Source organism: Semicossyphus pulcher, unplaced genomic scaffold (assembly GCF_022749685.1).
Source record: "Semicossyphus pulcher isolate SPU_LCO1_2020_fin unplaced genomic scaffold, fSemPul1.0.p SCAF_65, whole genome shotgun sequence".
NCBI lineage: Eukaryota > Metazoa > Chordata > Actinopteri > Labriformes > Labridae > Semicossyphus > Semicossyphus pulcher.
The window spans coordinates 83,336-106,761 of record NW_027211743.1 but is presented as its reverse complement, the minus strand read 5'-3'; the positions used below and the strand labels follow the sequence as shown (position 1 = coordinate 106,761).

At 39.6% G+C, this 23,426-nt stretch overlaps 1 protein-coding gene and 1 long non-coding RNA gene across 2 annotated transcripts; one reads left to right on the top strand and one right to left on the bottom strand.

Moving 5' to 3' along the window:
• Positions 1–17: 17 nt before the first annotated feature.
• LOC138611026 (uncharacterized) lies at positions 18–7,471 on the bottom strand. Its single transcript, XR_011309595.1, has 4 exons — positions 7,408–7,471; positions 1,740–1,811; positions 1,440–1,631; positions 18–242 (listed from the first exon to the last, which is right to left on the bottom strand). It is a non-coding gene; the product is annotated as an uncharacterized lncRNA (long non-coding RNA).
• Positions 7,472–10,018: 2,547 nt separating this feature from the next.
• On the top strand, positions 10,019–22,770 carry LOC138611027 (probable RNA-binding protein 46). Its single transcript, XM_069683906.1, has 8 exons — positions 10,019–10,151; positions 10,592–10,772; positions 10,975–11,131; positions 12,714–12,843; positions 18,250–18,347; positions 19,105–19,444; positions 22,275–22,465; positions 22,654–22,770. The coding sequence occupies exons 1-8, from the start codon at positions 10,067–10,069 to the stop codon at positions 22,768–22,770; spliced, it is 1,299 nt and encodes a 432-aa protein (XP_069540007.1). The 5' UTR covers positions 10,019–10,066.
• The last annotated feature ends 656 nt before the right edge of the window (positions 22,771–23,426 follow it).

Genomic DNA, 23,426 nt, shown 5'->3' with positions numbered 1-23,426 from the left:
GACTGATGACTAGGGTTGCAGCTGTTGGTGTACAGGGAGAAGAGCAGAGGGGAAAGAAAGCAGCCTTCAGGGGAGCCAGTGCTGATGGTCATGGAGTCAGAGATGTGTTTCCCCAGCTTCATGTGCTGCCTTCTGTCGGACAAGAAGTCAGTGATCCACCTGCAGGTGGAGTCGGGTACGTTCAGCTGGGAGAGCTTGTCCTAAAGCGGACCTGTTGGCAGTGGCGACCCCAGGATTTTTTCCTGGGGGTGGCCAGAGATGGTCACAGAAAATCTTGGGGTGGCACACCAAAACCAAAACTTACACTCGTTAGGCGAAAAAAGCACCATCTTGCCACAGCTATACATTTTTTTAAAATTTTCTTTCACACAAACTATAATGAAGAGTATAAGAAAAGTTATCATTTAAATGAATAGTACATAATTATTATAATTCTGATTATTCAGGGCTTTCTAACATCATATGGACTATTCAGCCATTGAGGAAAAGTAGACAGCTAGTGGCTGTAAAAGCTACATATGTTGGCTTCTGGCACATTTTAATGGCACTCCTCTATCATATATACTAGTGTTTATTATTACATATTTTCGTGATTTTGCTAACCCATCTCTAAACAGTAAGGGAATTATTTCAAAGGAGCATTAGGCCTCTTGTGCGTTTTAGCACACTCTGTGTCTGTTAACAAGTTTGGTACAAAGTAATTCCTATACCAACGCTGTTTAATTAATTAACTTATAATAATCAACAGCCTGCTTACAGTGTTCATGTTTGGATCTTTAATAAATGACAACATATAGAAAAAAAATAACTGTTGTATCCTGTCACATGCTCAGACTCTCTTTTTACATAAGAGGTTTTTGAACTGCCATTGTAAAAACCGTCCCTGCCTTCTCTCCCAATATAAGTATGTACCCACATGGCTGTGACTCAGTGAATTAAATGCCCTTGTATTCCAGCTCTGCTCGCATTTTGGGACTTTTAGGGTGTGTAATTATCGTCCCCGCTCCCGCGGACTCGCAAGTGTGATGTTTTGTCTCTGACCAGCAGCTTGGTGGAGGAGAGGACCACCACGGTGCAATTGAAGTTTAAATCTAGTAACTAGCAAAGCTGTCTGTTTCATTACTTCATATATGGCTATGATACAAATGATATGGTAAGCCGCAAGAGAAATAAAGAAGAGGAAAACAATTCCGTGATAATAATCATTCCCTTGTGATTTTGACGCAGACAGATGTGTTCACTGCAGCACTTGCCACTGTAAAAGCAAGAGGTGTAGGCCTACAACTAGTAAAAATTACAAACACTATTTGTATTGCATCTATAGAGATTGTTTTGCTGTAAAAGTATAATGTAGGCTTTAAAGGTAATTCATTGATGGTTCTTTCATTGAGCCCATTAAAATCTGTGTGGCATGTTGGCGAAAACTTTTAAATGCTTACTGTGAGTCATCGCGCTGCTCTTCATTACCACAGAGGTCAAGGCGACGGGTCTGTAGTCATCAAGTCCTGTGGTCCTTGGCTTTTTGGGGACAGGAATGATGGTGGAGGCCTAGAAGCAGGCTGGCACGGGACAGGTCCTAGAGAGGTGTTGAAGATGTCAGTGAACACCGGAGACAGCTGATCGGCACAGTGCTTCAGGGTGGAGGGGGAGACAGAGTCACGGCGAGGAGGAAGGAAACAAGTGTTAGCTGTCCCCAGTTAGAAGCCCCTTAAATGAAACCGTTTGTGGCTCGAACTCACCTTGCCCTGCCCTGTTGCTGTCGGAGGAAGATTTGGGTCCTGGTAGGTCCGGGTATCATCGGATAATCCGTTCTGTGATCAAATCAAAACGTAACAGCTAAAAAAGGCTCGTTTTATCGTTTTAGACCAAAAACGAGAAAACGCTTTCTCGTTTTGTCACTCAGAATCCAAAATTGAAAAAACAACAAAACCAATTCAAAAGAAATGGTCCAGTTTTGTCCATTTATTATTTTGATTTTATCGCAATGAATAAAGGAATACATTTGGGCTGTCACTTGACACGGAAGTAATAGTTAAAATGTCAAATTAAAAGCCCCTAAACAGTGCTAGCTGGCTGGCTGGCTGGCTGGCTGGCAGGCAGATAGATAGATGGACACAGAATGTAGATTTAAGTTAAATTGTAATCGATCTGATATAATTTCATAATTTTTTTATATCAAAGAGTCCAGAACATTTTTTGCAGGTCTTTAAATGAGTATTAGGTAGATAAAAAAGAAAATCTAATAATCAAATAATCAAACCTCGACATCACAGATTTTAGTTTCCTTATTTCCCGTTCATCAATTTTCTTTTCACAATTAAATATTTTTGTGATTTTTGTGATCTAATTTTCAGTTGTGTTTAGTTAACATAGTCCAGCTATCTTCAAAGTCACCAGCAGAGGTCCCCATCATCCACCCTGAATGTTATAAACAGCAACATGGCTTAGGATAATCATGACAACAAGAAAATAATGATAACAATTATACAACATATTACAATTGAACTTATAAGAACATTGCTCTATCATTTCATTTGGCCTGAGTGACTCATTTTATATACTCATATTCCAAATGTGTATAATAACAGGCAACCGACAGTAACATGTCATTTTCAGCTGCCAAAGAATGATTGTGGTTTGTCTATGCCCAAAAAAAAATAGATCTAAATGTATAGACATGGCCATTTTCAGCAATCAAATATACTTTGTTACCACACAACTATATAGAAATTAGAAAATAACACAAAATGAAAATAACAAAAATGTACTAAACCCTATTTGGCTCCAAAGAGAACTCTGTGAAGTCTGATACAAGCCTTTCTATTTCTCTCTCTCCATCAAACCATGGCGTCTTTGGTTACGGTGGGACACTTAAAAGATAAAAGTGAGAGTACCCGTAGAAATTACACAGTTGTTCCCATCATTGCAGGTGCAGAATGCAGTGGTCAGACTAAAACCAGGTCTTGCATGTATAGATGAGAAGCGCAGGGGCAATGATGGGACATAACAGAAGGTTGAGCTTTTACCCTGTAAGACCCAGTATTGCCTTTGCCCACTGTGGCACAAGAGCTGCCCCAAGAGGCCTCCAACACGCATAAAGAAAAACCATATTTGCAAAGCATGCCAGTGACATCTCTCACACCCCACTGCAAATTTAGATCCTCTGCTAAATTGTAAAGAGAAATATGTTCCTGTAGATCTATAATGTGCATTTGTCCACTGAAACAAGGAAGATGACACTTTAAGTGTTATTTTCTCATTTCTATATAGTTGTGTGGTAACAAAGTATATTTGATTGCTGGAAATGATAATTTCTATACATTTAGATCTAGTTATTTTGGGGCATAGACAAACCACAATCATTCTATGGCAGCTGGAAATTACATGTTACTGTTTGTTGCCTATTATTATACACATTTGGAATATATACCTAGGCGTAAAATGAGTCACTCAGGCCAAATGAAATGATAGAGCAATGTACATATAAGTTCAATTTTAATATGTTGTATAATTGTTATCATTATTTTCTGTTGTCATCTTAAGCCATGTTGCTGTTTATAACCTTCAGGGTGGAGGATAGGGACCTCTGCGGGTGACTATTATTATTATTATTATTACTATTATTATTATCAGTTTGTAATGGTCTACTAGAATTAATATTGGTGTATTAGTAGTAGTTGAGGCAATGATCAATGTTTGTCAAGGGAATATGAAGTATGAAATATGCACAATATGAACAAATGCCTTAAAGGCAGACAATTACCTTGGATCAGCTCACATCTTATAAGCTTTTTCAAACAAAGGGATAAAGCCAGGGCCAAATATCGCCTGTCAAAAGATTCTGCTGATTGGGAAAATTACAGAATCTTAATAAATGCATGGAAGACCAAAACAAGGAATGCAAAATCCAACTATTATAAAGATAGCTTCTCTCAGAATTTTCATAACCCCAGACACTTTTGGAATCTATTGAACCATATTCTTAATAAAACTAATAAAAGTGCCATAAACCGGTTACAAATTAATAATGAACCTATTTCTGAACCTATACTTATTTACCATTATTCCCATTTTAAGAAGCATTTCTCTTCTATTGGTGGATCTCAAAACTTTAAGGTTTCAGTTTTTAGACCCAATTTTTCCACCACCACTGCTCTTCTTAAATTTACTAACGATGTGTTTTCATCTTTTGATAAAGGCCAACTCACAGGGGCAATTTTTATTGATCTTTCGATCTTTCTATTCTATTGGTTTAGATCAAAATGCTCTCCTCTGGTTTAATGCCTATCTGCATAAGACACGTCAGTGTTTTGTTTTTGAATGGTCTCAGTCCGACTACAATATTGGCGAAAGGGGTGTTCCACAAGGTTCCACCTTCCACTTCTTTATTAATTATTCATGAATATGTTGAATATGTTCAAACTGTCTTGCTCATCTTTATGCTGACGACACTGTTCTCTACATTTCCAACTCAGATATGACACAAATTCAAAATTCTTTACGGTTTGATTTTAACTCGGTCCAAAAATGGTTTCATCATAACAGACTCTTACTGAATAAGAAGTCCTGCAGCATGGTGTTGGTATGCGACAAAATCGCTCATATCCTTTTGACACATTTATTTTGATGATGGGTCACCCCTTGAGAAAGTTGATACCTTCAAATATCTGGGACTTTGGGTTGACCCTGAACTCTCATTTAAACCCCACATTGATTTTATTACTAAAAAAGCATATGGCTGTCTGAACTCACTTTGTCGCTCAATTAATTGCTTTACATTTCAATTCAGAAAAAGAACATTTTCTTAGTTTTTACTGATTATTGATTATGTTGATATTGTTTATCAGAACACCTCAGACACTAATCTTAAGCCCCTTAATGTTTTTTATAATTCCCTGTGTAGATTTATCTTGAGGTGCCCATACAGAACTCAACAATGTTTCATGTATGAATCACTTAATTGGCTGCAGCCTATATCTAGAGGGCAATTTCACTGGGTCCAGTTCATTTTCAAATTTGTCCATTTCAATTGCCACTCCTATTTAAAACAGTTTCTGGTTCCATATAGGTCTTTACATTCACTCAGACATACGCAATATCCCTTTTTCTTTGTCCCAAGAATTCTCAAAGAAGTTGGTCGCCGCTCATTTCAATACAAAGCTCCAATTGACTGGAATAATCTTCCTTTATCTCTGAGATCCATTACCTCTTGCCGCTGCTTCAGGACATTTTTCTTTTCTTTTCTTAAAACCACACATTACTATCTCGCGGCCACGCATTATTATTTTTTCCCTCAGATGTCCCCAGGGGGGCTTCGTATTAAATTAAGAAATACGAATAAAGAATTAAGATTATTATGTATTATTAATATTTAAGATTTTTAATGATTGAATTAAGATTTTTTTCTTCTCTGAAACCACAATTCTGCCCTAATTATATGCTAAGTTTGGCAGTACATCTTGCAGTTAAATGGCAGTTTATTTTCTTAACATTCATTTTTGGCATTTTGATGTGTCTTTCACGTTTTTTTTCTCCACATATCCCCTTTTCTGGTCAGATCTCTTCTCTGATCTGTCGTTTGTCCACCAGCATGGAGCTATGTGTGGACTATGTTGTTGTTTTTTGGTTTCAGTTGCAGCCTCAAAAAATGGGATTCCATATGAGTGATCGTAGAAAGATTCTACAAGAATAAATATATTCTTAGTAATACTTCTAAAAGTCTTGATGTATTCTGATGCTAGTAACATACCATGTCATTAGGTTCAATTCACTTCTAACCAACAGATGGGAGTCTCACTGAAGTTTATGGCTTTGTGAATACATGTTTGAGATATCTTAACTTATTTCCAACAGTGAACCACCAAAAAAGTTTTTCGGCAAGACTGCTCAAAATTATTTTTTTTATTTGTCCATCTGCCTTTGTCTGTCTATAGATTGAGCAATCTGTTGAATGGATCTTGGCCAGCAGACGGCTCACTAATATCGGCTTCTTTCTCACCATAGTCTGGTCAGCATTGATCGGCCCTTCTGTTCTAAGTCTCACTCTGATTGACTGCTATTATTGGCTCTAATGAGCTGCTAGTGATTGCCCAAACCCAGCTTCTAACATCCAGCAGGAACACTAGCTTTTTTAAACTCTTTGTCTACTTTTTAGCTTGCTCTAATTTCTCTTGCTTTAATCATTTGGTGAGAATATTGACTTGATGTGGGCATTATTTTCTGCAAGACAGTTTGAAATCTTTTCTTAAATTTTCTTTGATACAGCCTCTCTTTTACAGTAGATTTAAAGTGAGCAAAAGCTGAAAACTTGCCTCTAAATAGTGCTTATTTTAAGCGGCAAAAGTAATGATTATCAGCAAAAGAATTATACTGTGAGCACGTAGAGAGTCTGCTGAACATGTAGATGTGTTTTGTCTGTGATGCTAGAAATTCAGATCCCACAGCGAAATACAAAAGTGCCCCCAAGTGGTTCGCCCGAGGAAGTTGAAGTCAAATTTAACATTGCTGTAGATGGAGAGTTTTTGAGCACTCCTGTTGCTTTAGAGCTCATTGTGCCAAAACTGTTTAATTTGTTTGACTTTCAGTAGTAGAGGAGAAGATTTCCTACATTTTGAGGGTAAAATTATGTGTGTGGAGTGAAAATTGTGGGCTGAGGAGCAATTTGTTAGGAGGAATTTTGAGTTATTTTTAACCTGCTCTATACTGTACTGATGACATCACGCACTCTAGCCTGTGCCATCTGCACCCATTGTAAAATCTGAAAACTGCTGAAAACATTGCGTTACTTTGAGCTAAATTATTCATAAACGATAAAAGATAGCAAAAAGATTTGCCAACACTTTAAAGCAAAAATGAAGTCTGTGAGCGAAGTATGCTGAAGCAGTAGTATTTTAAAGTTATGAGTTGAATTTTTTCCATCTGTTTTAATTGAATGCTGAATCAGTGTAACCATTTGTGTTTTTCTGCTGGACTATCCTGGATGTGTCTCTGTGACCCTGGTGTTTATGGTGCAGGAGGGACGTCTGGCTCTTCTTTATTCTGGTGTGTAAAATCGTCAGCACACAGTCATAATGCTGCATATGCAACTGCAAGGACATATATCTGCAGCTCAGGAGACATTTCCTTTTTACAGAGTTACAATATCACATCATGAAATAATATCTGTAACATACAATCAGCGAACGTGATCGTATAGATGTTATCAGAGTACCAAGCATAAAGGGTATTTTTAAGCTTTAAGTTTTATGCACATTAAAAATATCAAAAAAATTTGAACAATCTTTTTAACCCAAGAGGAAAACCTCCTTGACTGTCATACAGCCGTTTTAAAGTTATCATTTACATCATCAATTTATCATATACAACTATAAATGCAACAACATCATATATAAACTAGACAATGCCTACCTGGTGTGTAAAATCATCAGCACACAGTCATAATGCTGCATATGCAACTGCAAGGACATGTATCTGTTCAATACAAAACAGGAGATCACGGTCAGTAACGTGAGGATACAGCCACGAAGGCAGCCGACACATGTTAAGCTAGCAAGCATTTGCTCCTCATGTTAGCAGATTGCAATTCGTGTATAAAGTTACCATTTCTACACCTAAGCGTCTGTAACTCTCACTATAAGTTCTATTCATGTTCATAGTTAGACTCCACGTTACTGACAGTTTCCAGGACATTTATAAATCATTAAACATTGTAACATTGAACGGAGCATTACATACACTCACCCGCCTGCAGCTCAGGAGACATTTCCTTTGCTGAGGTACGTACGGTGGCCAGCTAGGAGCCCTTACGCTGCAGTTGCGCTACGCAACCCACCAGGTGGCAACAAAGTCACATTAATAATACAAACACATACATTTGCTGAAATTCAACACAAAGAGTATTTCCAACTCTGTTACATCAGCATTCCCACTAATAACACACAATCAGTGATAAAAGTGGTCCTCTTCTTCTTCTCTCTCCCAGTTCTGTAGTTATCAGTTGTCAGAAAGCTGCTGCAGAGTCGGCATGTTGCCAAGGCGACGGCAGTGCTGGAGGTGTGTGTGCTGCTGTAACTGAGCTACTCGACTTCCTGCTTCGCCCTGCTCGCCCTCCTGCTACCCGGCCTCATCTGTACGGCCTTGTAGACTCACAAAACGACGAAGGAGTATTAGGGCCACATTAAAGAAGAAAAAAAAAAGGTTTCGGGAAAAAAGACGTAATATTACGGGAATAAAGTCGTAATTTTACCAGAATAAAGTCATAATATTACGAGAATAAAATCGTAAAAATACGAGAATAAAGTCGTTATATTACGAGAATAAAGTGGTTACTTTATTAGTCGTAATTGTAGACTATTGTTAGCCTAAATGTTATAAATATCAGAAGAGCAGCAGCCGCCTTCACTAAAATGAGGAACGTGTTAAGTATAACTTCACAGCTGAACATCTTGTGAAGCTATGCTTATAAATGATTGCACAGGAGGCTTAACACAACTTGGGCCGGAGCTGTATTTATGTATTCGTTATTGAACACACCCGGTAGCATGGAAGCACAGCATACATGTACCTCGCGAGAACATTCGAGATCTCCTGCCTAGTAATGCGCAAGCACACTAAACAGCTATATCAATACATACGTATAGGTTTCACAAATACGAAATATTTAATCTTCCTGAACACCAGCACCACTTTGTCATATTAATCAGGACTCTGAAAAGTGATTTTATTTGAAAATGACTCTTGATCTTTTTAGCGCAGGCGACTGGCTGCCCTTCTGATATTACCCTTCAAAATAAGATACAGGCTAACCATGGCCTAAAATTACGACTTTATCGTATTCTCGTAATATTACGACTTCATTCTCGTAATATTATGACTTTCTTTCTTGTAAAATTACGACTTTATTCTCGAAATCTTAGAGTTTTTTTTCCCCTCAATGCCCTAATACTCCGTTGTACAAAACACATAAGAAAGCACTTAAAAATGATGTCTGTGAAGAAAATAATGTGTAAAAATTTAGAATTATGAGTGAGTGTAATAAAGATTTTTCCTCATATTCTTCAGTTTGTTGTATTAACATTTTGAGGGATTGTCCTTTATACGCATAATTGATATGAAAAAAAGTTTATTTGTAAAGCATTTTTTAAATAATTATATAATAATTGCAAAATAGGCCATATATCTTTTTATTTTTTAATAATCTTTGTTTTATTATTTTTTGATTTAATGTTTTGATTATTCATTAAAATTGTAATCAATTTAAAATGTTATACATTAATATTGATCTTTTTAAATTTAATTGAATTTAATTTTATGTGGGTAACACGTGAACCCATTTGTCCCGCCTTCTGTGCCTCAGAGAAACGAGCTCAGAGAGACTGACCTTAATGTCAATCATATTTCCGGCCAGTTGATTGAAGAAAAAAAAAACGGTTGGAAGGCGCTAAAGTTACCGAAGCCGCTATCATAACATTTAGCTAACTTAACGGTAACTGCTATGCTAATTTGTAGCCCCTGTGGTGTAGTTTTGTCCATGTTATACTTTATAGATGAACGAGTGCAGTTTACACGAGCTAACGTCAGCATATTAAGGTTATTGTTGCCAAAAGGTGGTACCGGGGACTTTCAGGGGTCCTTGAACCGGTTACTTGAACCGGTTACAAGTGGTCTACAGAAAATAACAAATGAAGTCAGCTAACGTTAGCTTAACAACACATTTAAGGGGAGGCTAAGCTAACTTCATTTTCAACTATGCAATAATATTCGATGTATTGTATTTATTTGTTTCTGCAAGCTTTCTTTGCTTCTAATTGTTATTAGATTATTCATGATTACAAGTTAGATTGCGTTTTGATGATTTTCTATCAACGAAGTTGTATGTTGATCACCAGGTAAGTAATTCTTTCCTCCTGAGCTGACAGCATCAGTCCTGTGACCCGCCTGTCTAAAGCTGACTGTACTCTTTCAGACAGTCGTGGACAGAGAGTCAGGCGGAGACATGGCCGAAGACTCTGGGAAAGTGAGTCCTCTGTTGGGCGAGGACGAGTTCAAGGCATCTTGCGCCAAAGAGATGGCTCTGCTGGACCTGATGGAGAAGACGGGCTACGACATGGTGCAGGAGAACGGACAGAGGAAGTTCGGAGGACCCCCGCCAGGTCTGTGTGTCTTAAGACCATGAAAACACACGAAGAAGAGAATTAGTGTTGTGTTATATGAAAAGGGGCAGAAAATATTAAAAAGATGAGCAGTGTGCACATACAGAACACTTATGTCTGATTAAAGCTGTCTAAAGAAAAATCCAGGGATTAATAACTGAAATAATCTGTTTGTTCCTAATGTAAGCCCTCAGTGATCTGTGTAATATGTCAAAAAAAAACTCAAGATGTGAGGGTATTATGAAACATCTCCTTTTAACTTATGGAAAGGTCAGTGTTTATCTTTTGTTCTCAGTCTGAAAAAATAGATTTAAAATAGTGATTTAAGTGAATGGAGTTTGGTTTGGCTGCAGCCTGTTGATGTAGCGACTCCACTGGTCTGAGATCAGCTCCAGTGAAAGTTCTGTCTGACCGTCATTGTGTTTTCTTTTGTGCCTCAGGCTGGGAGGGTCCGGCCCCCCCGCGGGGCTGCGAGGTGTTTGTGGGGAAGATTCCCAGAGACATGTACGAGGACGAGCTGGTGCCGTTGTTTGAGAGCGCCGGAAGGATCTACGAGTTCAGACTGATGATGGAGTTCAGTGGAGAGAACCGCGGCTACGCCTTTGTCTTGTACACCAACAGGTGAGTGTGTCTATTTATATATTCAGTTTGACAACATAACAGAAATGATCCCTTTAACTACTAAATCTATGGTCTTATTATTTGTGGATTATAAATCACATTTATTTAGAAAGAGGAGAACCAGAATCAACTGAAGGCAGGGTAATAAAAAACAAAGATCCATGTTATGATAATTTATCCTGACCATTGGTTATGGGTGCAGAGAAGCAGCTCAGAGAGCGATCCAGATGTTGGACAACTACGAGATCCGTCCAGGGAAGTTCATCGGTGTGTGCGTGAGTCTGAACAACTGCCGCCTCTTCATCGGCTCCATCCCAAAAGACAAGAGGAGGGATGAGATCATGGACGAGATGAAGAATGTACAAACACACACACACCTGAGCCACATGTGGACATCTGGAAAACTAAAAGTATTGTTTACATGTTTATGACTGACAGTTTAACCAGGCGTGTAGAGAAACAGAAGACGGAACAGCTGCGTAAAACACTTGATTGTAGTTATTTTTAATTAAGTGAAATAATTAAAGGTAGAGTGAACTAAATGTAAGTCAAAGTTCTTCCCCTGGATACCAAATTAAAGCTCATGGAGGAGCTTTAACACAGAGAATAAATTAATTTGTAAAATGTTTTTTGAAATGTCTTCAATTAACTCTAAGAAAAAGGTTAAAAAAAATCTTTGAAAACTTGGAAACAAAATGAACAAAACTAGCAAGAGCAGAGCCGTTTGGTTGTTATTGTAAAAGTTGAGCTGTGAAATGAGAATGGATGATGGACAGATATGTTCTTAGTCATACAGACTGAACATGTGGACACACAGAGATAAGCTAATGGAATGGACTGTACTTGTATAGCACTTTTCTAGTTTGCCTTTCACTCAAAGCTGCTTTTACACTACACACACATTCATACACTTATGGCAGAGGCTACATAAAGTGCCCACCTGTCAATCGGTTATCACATTCATACCCGTTAGCTATACCACAGGGGCAATTTGGGGTTTAGTGTCTTGCCCAAGGACACTTCAACATGTAGCCTGGGGGAGCTAGGGATCGAACCTCTGTCCTTCCAACAGAAGAAAGACGACCGACTCTACCGCTGAGCCACAGTCGCCCCGGACAGCAGTAGTTGTTGTGTTCAACCAGCAGCTGGTAACATTGGCAGCTCATTGAGTCGTGCTAACAGATGCTCAGTCATCCCTCATTTTACATGTCAGCAGATCCCACACCACAGCTGCCAGCATTTACATGTTCTTGTGCTTATTTTTTTCTGATCAGGGTTTTTAGTGTCTATTATTTTGCTTTTGAGAGCCCAAGATTGTTTAAAGAGTGTTTTTCGCGGCTTCTAGTAAATCTGGATTGCAGAACGTTTTTGTCTCAAGCTCACTGAAGTGATGTTTTTATCCCTCAACCTCTCCATATTGACTCAGTCATTGAGCACACCTGCAGACCGGCAGCTTGTTCTTTATGTGTTACAGCAGAGTGCTGACTAAATGACATCATGTAGTTTACATTTGACTTGTATTCTCAGCTCATCAGCCCAATGATCTCTACTGATTGGTTAATTATTTATAACTTTAGAAAACTCTGAAAACAGTGACAGAAAAATGAAGTTCCAGGTGGGAAAACCATTTCTTGAGTTGGCTATGTGCATGTTGATGAATGTTGAAACAGGAAATAGTTTGACAAACTGTTGTCTTAAATATCATTGTAACTGGAGCATTAAGATCTCTCTTTTTGGAAACTCAGGGGTGGAAACACAAAGGCTCAAAACTAAACATTTGTTCCCTCATTAACACAAACAGCAGCATGTGTTGTTTCAGGTCACAGTCATCATTTACAGCAACAGTAGAAGAAGCAGCAGCTGTTACTGTTTACATGTTAACCACCACCTTTGCTCCCTCCTGTGTGTGTGTGTGTATGTGTGTGTGTGCGTGTGTGTCAGGTTACAGACGGCGTGGTGGATGTGATCGTGTATCCCAGCTCCACAGATAAGAACAAAAACCGAGGGTTCGCCTTCGTAGAGTACGAGTCGCACAAGGCTGCAGCCATGGCCAGGAGGAAGCTCATCCCGGGTACTCACTCTCTTTGCATCCTCCTCTGACTCCTTCATCACAGCTGTCCGTCTCTCCTTCTTTATTCCACCTGCTGACTCTGGGTCACTTGTGTTTGTCCAGCAGGGGGAGCTAGAACACAGAAAAATGCAGCAAAGAGTCTGAATGAGGATTTAACTTCCAGTCCAGTTTATTGAATTTATTTTTTTAAAGTTTAATAGCCTACAGTCCTGCATGAAGGTTTTTAATGTTTACTTTGTGTTCAATCATTTGTATTCAAACATATATTATTTTAAATGATGCAGTTTGTGCTTCTGTAACACTGACAGCTGTGTCTTTAACTTAGCCTCCCCTTACTATATAAGATACATATGCAAGAAAAAAAATCAAGAATCTAAGTGATCCATTCTTCATTTTTCAAGCATAAAACCCTCAAAGTTTTGGTTACAACAAGAGCCCGACCAATACTGGATTTTTGGGACTAATGAAAATTCCGATATCGATGTATCGGCCGATATATTCAGATATGTTCAAAGTGTATCTGAAATTAAAAGAACAAAATTCCAATTCTGAAATGTTATTGTTACATTTGCATGACATACAAAATTAAAGTGTTTCTGTAGCAACTTAAATAGCACCAAAATAAATTATCAAATTAAATAGACGTGAGTATAACACAAAAACACACAAAAGTTGGAACAAAAAATTATTTTCTTCTTTTCCCACCTTCACACAGTGCTGCTACAGATAAAAGTCACCAAACACAGACCAGCTCATTTGACAGACAGATATTGTTAATAATAGGAATAAAAGGCTTAATAAGCAGGATTTTCCATATTAAATATTCCCTCTTAATCAACATCAATCCAGGAGAAGTGTGAGCTGATGTCTGTATCAGCAGAGGATCTGCCCTTTGTCTGTATTTCTATTCTTATTATTGTGCTCTGTTTGGGACATTTTGGACTATCTATGGACTGTCTATCGTGGGGCAGTGGTCTGGAGCTCAGCCAACAGTCCGCAGGTCAGGTCTCAATCAAAACGTAGCATCACGGTGACATGGCTATCTCTCTGCCTGTCTATCTGTAACTCCGTCGTAACTTTAGCATCTTTATGAGACATGAAAGGGACTTCACAAAACGTATTAATTTGCTGTTCTGTGAAGGAGAACAGTCCGCACGTGCGTGTCTTGCTGCTGTAAGGAGCGGCAGATGTGACTGAGGGCGGAGTAGACAGACGCACAGTCTGCAGCATGGGGCGATGATGGCTTTTTAAAATAAAATCCTGTACCGTCCTGCTGGGTTGTACGGAGGTGTAGACGTGTAAGCTTGTTGTTTAGAGCATAACGGCTGTGAAACTAGCAGACAATTAAGCTTAAAGCTCCTGCACCTTTGTTACTAAAACTGAGAGCCAGACTGTACACTCGGGATCTCATGGGCAGTTTAGATGCGCAGAGGGTAGAAACAGTGGTGCTCTTAAAGCAAGCTTTCTTTGGCTGATTACTGTGATTTTAACATGAGTTTGTTGTTCACAATGTTTCGTTCTGTATGGGAAAGATAATGCTTCCCTTCACTGTGTGTGCTGCTGTTGGAAAAAAATTTGAAAAAGTTAGTTATATAATCAAAAGTTTTATAATGAAATGTTTTAGGTGAAAATTTATAATCAAATGTTTTAAAAGTTAAAGTTTTTATGGTAAAAATGTCTTAAAGTTAACATTTCTATAGTCTAATGCCTTAAAGTCGAGATGAAACAGCATTTCGAGAGTATTTAGCTTCCGTATCGTGACGTATTTTTGAGTGAAACAGGACTTGCAGGCGGGACATATCATTAGAGGGATTTGATTTGATCGTTGAGAAGTGGGCGTAGACAGACGTTCTCCACAGCGCAGTAGCTAGCTAACTGACCGAGCGTTCTTGGTGCTCTGCGGCTAAATGTTGCAGATTGATTGACAGGTGGATGTCATGATATTTCTTGTTGAAATTGGTTGGTCCTATCTTATGTAAGCACATGTGATATTTTGTTTTACAGGAAGAAAAAATGATTGGATTTTGATATAAGAATACGAAGAACTGGATTTTCTGTATTTTTTTTGGTCTGTATTGTCAAATAGATGCACAATATTACGGAGGATGTGATCTAAAAGGATTAAAATGACATTTTTCATTTCACCTCGACTTTAAAGTTAAAGTTTTACAGTCAAATGTTTTAAAGTAAGTTCTTAAGTTAAAGCTCTAAAGTAGAATCCTAAGCTGAGAAACTCGCTGGGCTCATTATAGAAGCCAGGTGCAAATCAAAGGGTGGGAAACTGGCCGCCTTATCTGATCTAGAAAAAAAAAAACAGGTGTCCCCTGCCAACGAGCCCCTCCTTTATCTGTTGTACAGTGCATGGGCGTGCCTAATTGGCCAGAGTGAGGAAGAGTCCTGCGGAAAAGTTGGAAATGGGTCCGACGAAACTGAAGGGACACAAGCTGAGGGCAGAGAGCCAGAGTTTGGGGAAGGGGGGTAGCACAAGTCTGCCACTTGCGACACACTTTAACCAATTAGGCAGAGACTTAAAAAAGGGGAAAAAAACGTGCCGAAGCCCAGCGAGGGAGGGGTTTAAAGTATATAAGACCAAGCGGCTAACCTGTGGGCAGTCTCATCCGGATGGACTCGGGTTTATTTGTTTGTATTTATACGGAAATAAACTATTTTTGCATCAGATTCTGCCAGTCTCTAGTGTTTGCTTGTCTTGCTTGAGTTTTTTGAAGACTTTGATTATAGTTTTTCAACCAAGTTTTATCATCTATTGGCGATTGAAATTAAGTGACAAGAGGGTTCGGGGAACTTTTTTGCCACAACACTGCCCTGCTCAGCTGTGACGCGCACTCAGGCAGCATTAGGGACCTCCTCATTTCCCATCATGCCTGCCGCCTAGTGCTGACTGAGTAGTAAGTTGTTAAGTTTCCTATTTATGTTCCAAAAAGCAAAAAATAATTATGTTAATTTTTTTTATGTCTGTTTGGAACATATGTCCTTTTTTTTTAATTATTATTCACCTCTCTTTTACGTTAACAGACAAGATTTTACCATTCCAGAACCAAGACAAAGTGTAAGCAAGAAACCAAAAACAGACCCCCCATAATAATAATAAACCACGTACATAAATAAATAAACACCAAAAATAAAAAAGATATATCTATCTTTATACACATACCCATACACACACACATACAGTTTATACATATATACAAATTTAATTACATATGTATACATAAACCCAATACACACAGCCTGTACATGCATACACACACACACATCCCTGCATATACACACACATTCAAAATAAATATTTTCAGAAGAATTTTGTAATTAATGAATCAAGTGTGGTGAACTAGTTAGGAGTTGGTTTGACAGGAGTCATTGAAAAGAGGTAGTTGATTCTGGCTAATATTGACATTTTGATAGTTGCAATTCGGCCTGCTAGGGAGAGTGGTAAATTATTCCAGCAGTTTAACTGCTCTTCAATGGATTTAAGGATGGGGGTAAAGTTGAGGTGGAACAGCTCTGGAAGCTTGGAGGAAATATCAATGCCTAGATAGCGAATGTTACCAGTTGGGATATTGGAGGGTAATTTGGGGTCTGTCGTCTTACATTGGTGGTGATTTAGTGGTAGGATGGTGGATTTGGACTAGTTAATGGATTAATCAGAGATGGAGGAGAATTCCTCCAAGAGTTTAAACAATGCCTATAAACTGACCTTATGGATAGTGTTGGCAACAGTGATTCCAGTGATTTGTGAATCTTGGCGAATGGCGGCTGCTAGTGGCTCAATGGGAATAATAGTGGAGAGAGTGGACATCCTTGCCTGATGCCGCGGTTTAGTGTCAAACATTGTGAGGTTATTCCATTGGGGATTACTGATGCTGTGGGTGAGTTGTAAAATATTTTAATCCAATTGATGAATGACTGTCCAAAACCAAACTTATCTAATGTTGCAAATAAAAAGTTCCAGTTTACACGGTCAAATGCTTTCTCTGCGTCTAATGATAGGATGGATGTGTTAATCTTTTGATTTGTGGATATATTTATTAGGTTGAATAGACGGCGCATGTTATTTGATGAGTGTCTACCTTTAATGAATCCTGTTTGGTCGGGGTGAATTAAGGTATGAATGGCTTTTTCCAGTCTCATAGCTAGTACTTTACTGATAATCTTGATGTCTGTGTTGATGAGTGATAAAGGGCGGTAGCTTGAGCAGAGAGTAGGATCCTTGTTAGGTTTGAAGAGAACTGAGATGAGTGCTGAATTCATATGTGGTGAAAAGTTGGATGATTTGTACATTTCTGTTATCATCTCAACAAATACTGGTCCAGAATTTGTTCTACTGTTTGAAATGATTGCCACGGTCTGGTAGATTTGATGATATTTGATCTGTCAAGTTTTGGATAAATGGTTGCGTTGAAGTCACCTCCAATAAAAATGATTGTATCAGAGAAGGTTATTAGTTTTGTAAAGAATTCATGGAAAAATTCTGGGTTGTCCTCATTTGGGCCGTATTGATTGGTTATTGTTAACTGAACTTACCCAATGGATCCATTGATTATTATATATCGTCCCTCGAGATCTGTTATGGTTGAGTTATTGCTATATGGTATTTTTCTGTTGATCATCACTGCAACGCCTCTCTTCTTAGAGTTATAAGAAGCGGCGAATATCTGGTCCGCCCAATTTGGTTTAAATTGATATAGATTTGAATTGATGAGATGCGTTTCTTGGTAATTGTCATTTTTGTGCTGGTTTATAGTTGTAACATGAGTGAGGTCCTCTCCTCTGCTTGTCAGGAGGTGTCATGACTTTCTCTTGCAGCACTGCAAAAATTAAAGTTATTAATATCGGAGCATATTGGAGGACATATACGCCGACACCGATACATCTGCGAAATGCAAATATGGGCCGATAAAATCGTCTGACTGATAAATTGGTCGGGCTCTATTTCTAATTTTGAGGTTCTACTGTTTCGCTAAACACAGCAAGTCTTATTTTTAAAACAGTAATTTATTAGCTTGGACGCTGCCTCAGTGTAGCTGAACAGCCATCTGTAGCAGCTCCATGCTGCCTGAGGCAGGAGGAGGCTGCTGTCCTGTCACAGATCAGATGGATGAACCAGCAGAGAATCTGCTGAACTGTTGAACTTTTGCATTAATAAAATATTGTGCAATTATCGGTCAATTTCCCCGATCAGCCTCAAACATACTTCCTTCTGAATCCTGTGGAGAGGAAAAAACAACAGTTCAGCATGTTTCTTTCATAACTCTCCAACTGCTTCTACAACACTCAGCTCATTACATTGTCATTACAGACAATATATATGTATGAAACTATTGTCATACATGTTAGCATGTTGAGTATACAGATGTGATGTTGTCGTGTTCCTGTTGTGTCCCACAGGAACCTTCCAGCTGTGGGGTCACTCTATCCAGGTGGACTGGGCCAAGCCGGAGAAAGATGTGGACGAGGATGTGATGCAGCACGTCAGAGTCCTCTATGTGAGTTTGTGTGTGTGTGTGTGTGTGTGTGTGTGTGTGTGTGTGTGTGCGTGTGCGTGCGTGTGCGTGTTTGTATGTTTGATATGTCTGTGTGTGTGTCTGTTTGTCCCTTTAAAAAATAATAATAATCACTTACAAAAGAATCCCTTGTTATGAAAAGGATGCAGATGAGGTGAAATCAGGTGTAAGATTTTAATGATTTCTCTTATTAAACGATCAGAAAGGATTCTACAAGTTTCAGAGTCTCTCACTTCAGCCCGCTGTAGAGAAATTTTTTAGAGCCTTTAAATCAGAAAGTCTCCAGCCCCCGCACTGCTGGACAGGCAGCATTTTAGGAAGAGAAGTCTGACATATTCGGCCAACTTGTTTAGATCAGAGGTGTGAAATAGGGAGAGAGAAGGAGGGAGGCTCACAGGAGCTGCACGTCCTCCAGGGGATCAATTAGGAGGCTTTTACTCTGAAACTCTGAAATGTAACCTGAGGGCGACAGATACAGACCTAAAATCACCTTACACATGTTGGAGAGCATTCAGCAGGTACAGAACACATCTGTCTCTCTGTGTGCACTTTTTATGCACTCAATTACAGCTTGTTTTTAATCTTCACAGTATTTTTCATCAGTATTAACATCGTTGTACTCACAGACATCGTGTAAGGCATCACTGAAAGGAGTCAGACATGTTGTGGCATATGGGACCTGTACTATCTGAACATCAGCAATGGGGTTGTAAGATGTACGATGTTTGTGTCCCTGCAGGTGCGTAACCTGATGCTGAGCACCACAGAGGAAACCCTCCGCCAGGAGTTCTCCCGCTTTAGACCAGGCTCAGTAGAGCGCGTCAAGAAGCTCACCGACTACGCCTTTGTTCACTACCGCTGCCGGGATGATGCCCTCTTTGCGCTGAGCCTCATAAACGGGGCTGTGATTGACGAAGCGAGCGTGGAGGTGACGCTGGCCAAACCGGCGGGGGTCAGAGACGGGAGCGTGGCCGGGAGGAGGTACAGCACCAGGGGTTACCTGGGGACCAGCACAGGGGCCGGAGGAGGGGGCGGGACGTTTTTCCTGAACAGGGGTGACGGAGCCATGGAGAGGTTTGGTAATTTTGGACCTTTTTTTTTTACAAATTTGAGTTTTGAAATGTCTCATAGAAACAAAAACTTTTAGTGGACATATTTTGATCGGCTGTATCGTGGCTACAGCGGAGGCCATCTACTGGACCGATTCCCAAAGTTTTTAGCTCGTTCTTCCTCTTGGCCTTCATACACTCATCATACTGCACTTTGTGTCTGCTTGAACAAGTTAGTTGTGTTGCTTTGCGGCACAGACACAGGTCTCATGACCACTTTGATTATTGTTTCTTCATCACATCACTCACCCTAAAAGTGAAATACCTACAAGCAAGCAATGACGAGCCGTTTCCGGGACCAGCTCTTCATCTTCTGTTCCAGACATTTGACTTTAGTTTCTCCGACCGTCTCTGTTGTTTACTCTTCCACTCTGTAAGATAGGCACATGACATGCCGGCTCCCCCAAAAGTGAAGTCCAAACCTCTCCATCACCCCCTGGGGGAGGGGCTTGATTTGATATGCAGTAGAGTTTTCTACAGGCGGAGCATTTTAAACGCCAATATCACCGTCATGTTTAATTAATTGTGGGAAGACAAAATGTGTGCGGGATTAATATTCCATTTATAGTGCAGCCCTGCTTCTGATGTTTAGGGTCGGTCGGGAATGTCTTATTGTATCCGCAGATGTTTAGCCCTCAGAGGTTTGAACAAGACATCTGCGACCAATCCCAGAGACAGTCGTAAATGTTTAGGGTCAGTTCAGGATGCCTTCTTTTGTTTGTGGATATTTGGGTCAGCTGTAAATTACTTTTGTGTCTGTTGTAATGACCCTAACTGATTATATTTCACATACTTTGGTAGGTGTGTCCTGATTTTTACTCCAAAATCAGACAAAGTTGGAGTATGAGCATCTAGGCTGTTTTTTGTTGTACACAAACTCTACTGGATTCTGTCAGACTTTAAATGTGACCTCCAGCCCTACCTTTAGTGTCAGACTTAAGACTGGCTCTTCTCTTTGATTCAAACTGGCGATCTTTCCTTCCAGCTTCCTGAGCTAGCTAGTAAGCTATACTTACATGATGGAGGGGGAGACAGATTTAAGATTGAGAAGGAGACTTAGAGAGGGAGAGCTGGACAGAGACGGGAGTGAGACAGGTGAAGGAGAGAGGACAGACGAAGACAGAGAGTGAAAGGAGAGAAGGAGATTCTTGAGTAGAAAAATTAGGTCAGGTACTTTGTTTACAATCACAGACTATAAATATAAGAATGATCAGCAGGGTCTAACTCCCCTAGTAAGATTGTATAGAAGTCTATGAGAAAATGGTCCTCCTTCTCGATTTATTCCCTCAGTAAACATTCTCCTAATGAGTTTATGGTCTCAATCTCTAGTTTCAAGTCTTCTTCAACTCAGCATGATGTTCGTTGGCCAACAGTTGGGGAAAAAAAGAAGCAGAACTGACTGCTGTGCATGTAAACATGCATGCGACGCTTCTGCCGTCACAGATGAAAGCTACTTGGGAGATGATCGAGGCAGACGGGCAGTTACGTGAGGTGGCTATAAGTGGGTTATCAGCGGCACCTCGTCCCGTTGCAGGTTAACGCTGTGGCTCCATAAACGGACTGTTCACAGAGCGAACGTGGCGCAGAGTGTTTTAAAAGCTACACCTGCAGCACACATAAAGCGTGAGGTTGTGTGTGTGCCAACAGAAAGAAGGTGACGGTAAGATTTTGTTTCAAAACGTTACTGTCACAGGGATGATCACGCTAGTTTAACATACATTTGAACAGCGTCATTAATGTTACATACCATTTAAGTAACGTAACTGCAGCTACTACAATTTATTCATGCGGGTGTCAGAGTTGCTGAACCAAGTGTGGTAAAAGAACCCTCTTTAAACCCTTATGATATTTTTGGTCTATTTTTATGAGTTTATAATAGTTGAACACATGTATTGAGTAATAAAAACACTTACAGAAGGAGAAATTTGATGTTAAAAAAATAACTGAAATAGGGCTTGCATTTCAGGGCCAGTGGTTTTAATGGCAGGCCTTCAAAACAGTAGTCAACAACCCAATGATTGACGTCACGTCGGCTACGACCATTTTTGTATACAGTCCATGATTAGAACAGAAAAGAGTCAGCATTTTGTTTGGTTAAATTCGCAGCTAGACCTTTAAAAACAAATGTATTGTGTTTTTTGTTTTTTGTCAAAGAAAAATCCCTCAGTGTGACCCTTTAAAGGGGAAATGTTTTGTGTAGTTTACAGTAACATTAACACTGTAACATTTCTGTTGATGTGAGACAGAGGGCTTTCTATCATCTCAGCTGTTATTCACAGTAATAGTTAAAAGTACCACACATGTTGGACAGTGATTTATTGCTGTTACGTCCTCTGAAGCCTTTAATTTGCAAACAGTTTAAGTGTCAAACATGAAAATGATCATTAATGTCAAAAAACAGCCTTTGATTTGATTCATATTCATGACTCGAGTGTAAACAGGGTATTTGAGACGTGTGTGTGACGTTGAGGAATGTGCTGGTGGATTCACTCGTCAGTGTAATAAGTGACATCGTTAGCATAAGTGGATATGTTTCATGTATCCTGGTGATTAAAGCAGCTAAAGTGTTGTGTTTACTGACAGCGAGTGCTGCTCATACTTCATGCTGTCTAAAGAGTGACGGGCAGCTCAACTTGTTTCATTTTATATTCCGAAAATCTTCTTTTCCACAGCTTGACCCTTACACTGTTTTCACTGTTACTCCAACTACACTACACTGGTATCTTCTGACTACACTCATGTCTAATGAGCAGTAATGCTGATCCTGCCTCTGTGTGTGTGCGTGTGTGTGTGTGATCAGATGAGGCAGACCGGTGTGTGTTCCCCCTGTTCCCCGGCACCCCCACCAGCCTGCTGTCACTCAAACAGAGTCAGATCGGCTCGGCCGTCAGTCTGCTTGACTTCTACTGTCGCAAGAACCTGTGTTCACAGCCCGAGTACGAGCTGTTCTCCACGCCGGGGCAGGACGGGAGGCTGCTGCTGCTCTACAAGGTCTGCAGATACACGGCAGGCATACCTTCTCACCTTTACCTTTGTAAACTTCACTTTCCTGTCATTTATTCAAATGGAAATCTACAGAATACATACATACAGAATAAGTAGATAAATGTTTACATCGACTTAGCTGATAAGTCTAACCATATGAGCAACAAAAACAGAGTGTGCGTGTGTGTGTGTAGGTGGTGATCCCGTCCACACGCAGCACCTACATCCCTGACAAGCTGTGTGCGCTGCTGGACGATGCCAAAGAGCTGGCTGCTCAAAACACCCTGTGGAACCTGGGTATTGTTATCTAAAATAATAAATGTCAAAAATAATTTGTTTATAGTAAGTATTCTTAGTTATTAACGGTTAAATCATTTGTTAATAGTAATAACAAATAATAAACGTAAAATAAAGTGTACTGATCCCCAGACCTCCAACATGATTCGTGTCTTGATTTATCGGCCCTGTCAGACACTCTTCATGTTTAATATGTTTATGCTGGTGCAGAGGGGCTGTGAACTAACCTGTTGTTGGTTTAATAAGAATGAGACACACTGTTTTATGAGACGTAAATAATCTACTGTTACACATACAGAGCAGTGAACAGAATTCATTGTTTTTAACAGTCCCTTTGTATTAATGCAGCCAGCACACAGGACTGGACTCAGAGCTGAAGCTGTGTTTACATTATTAAATTTACACAGTCTCAATATAACCGTCATCATTTATTTACATCCACAGTACTGTTTCCTCCTCTTTTCTTTAACATTTACACTGTGCAGAGAAAGATAATTAAACTGGGTTAAAGTAAAACTTCAGTTTTCAGGAGTTCAGAGTCTGCAGTGTCTTTACTTCCAGCCCACCTGAGCGTTGCACGAGAATCTCAGGGAAGAAAATTCTGCTTTGGCAACCTGACATGCTGCGTTATTGTAATTGTGTGGTAGCAGCTGTCAGTGTGTGGAACTGG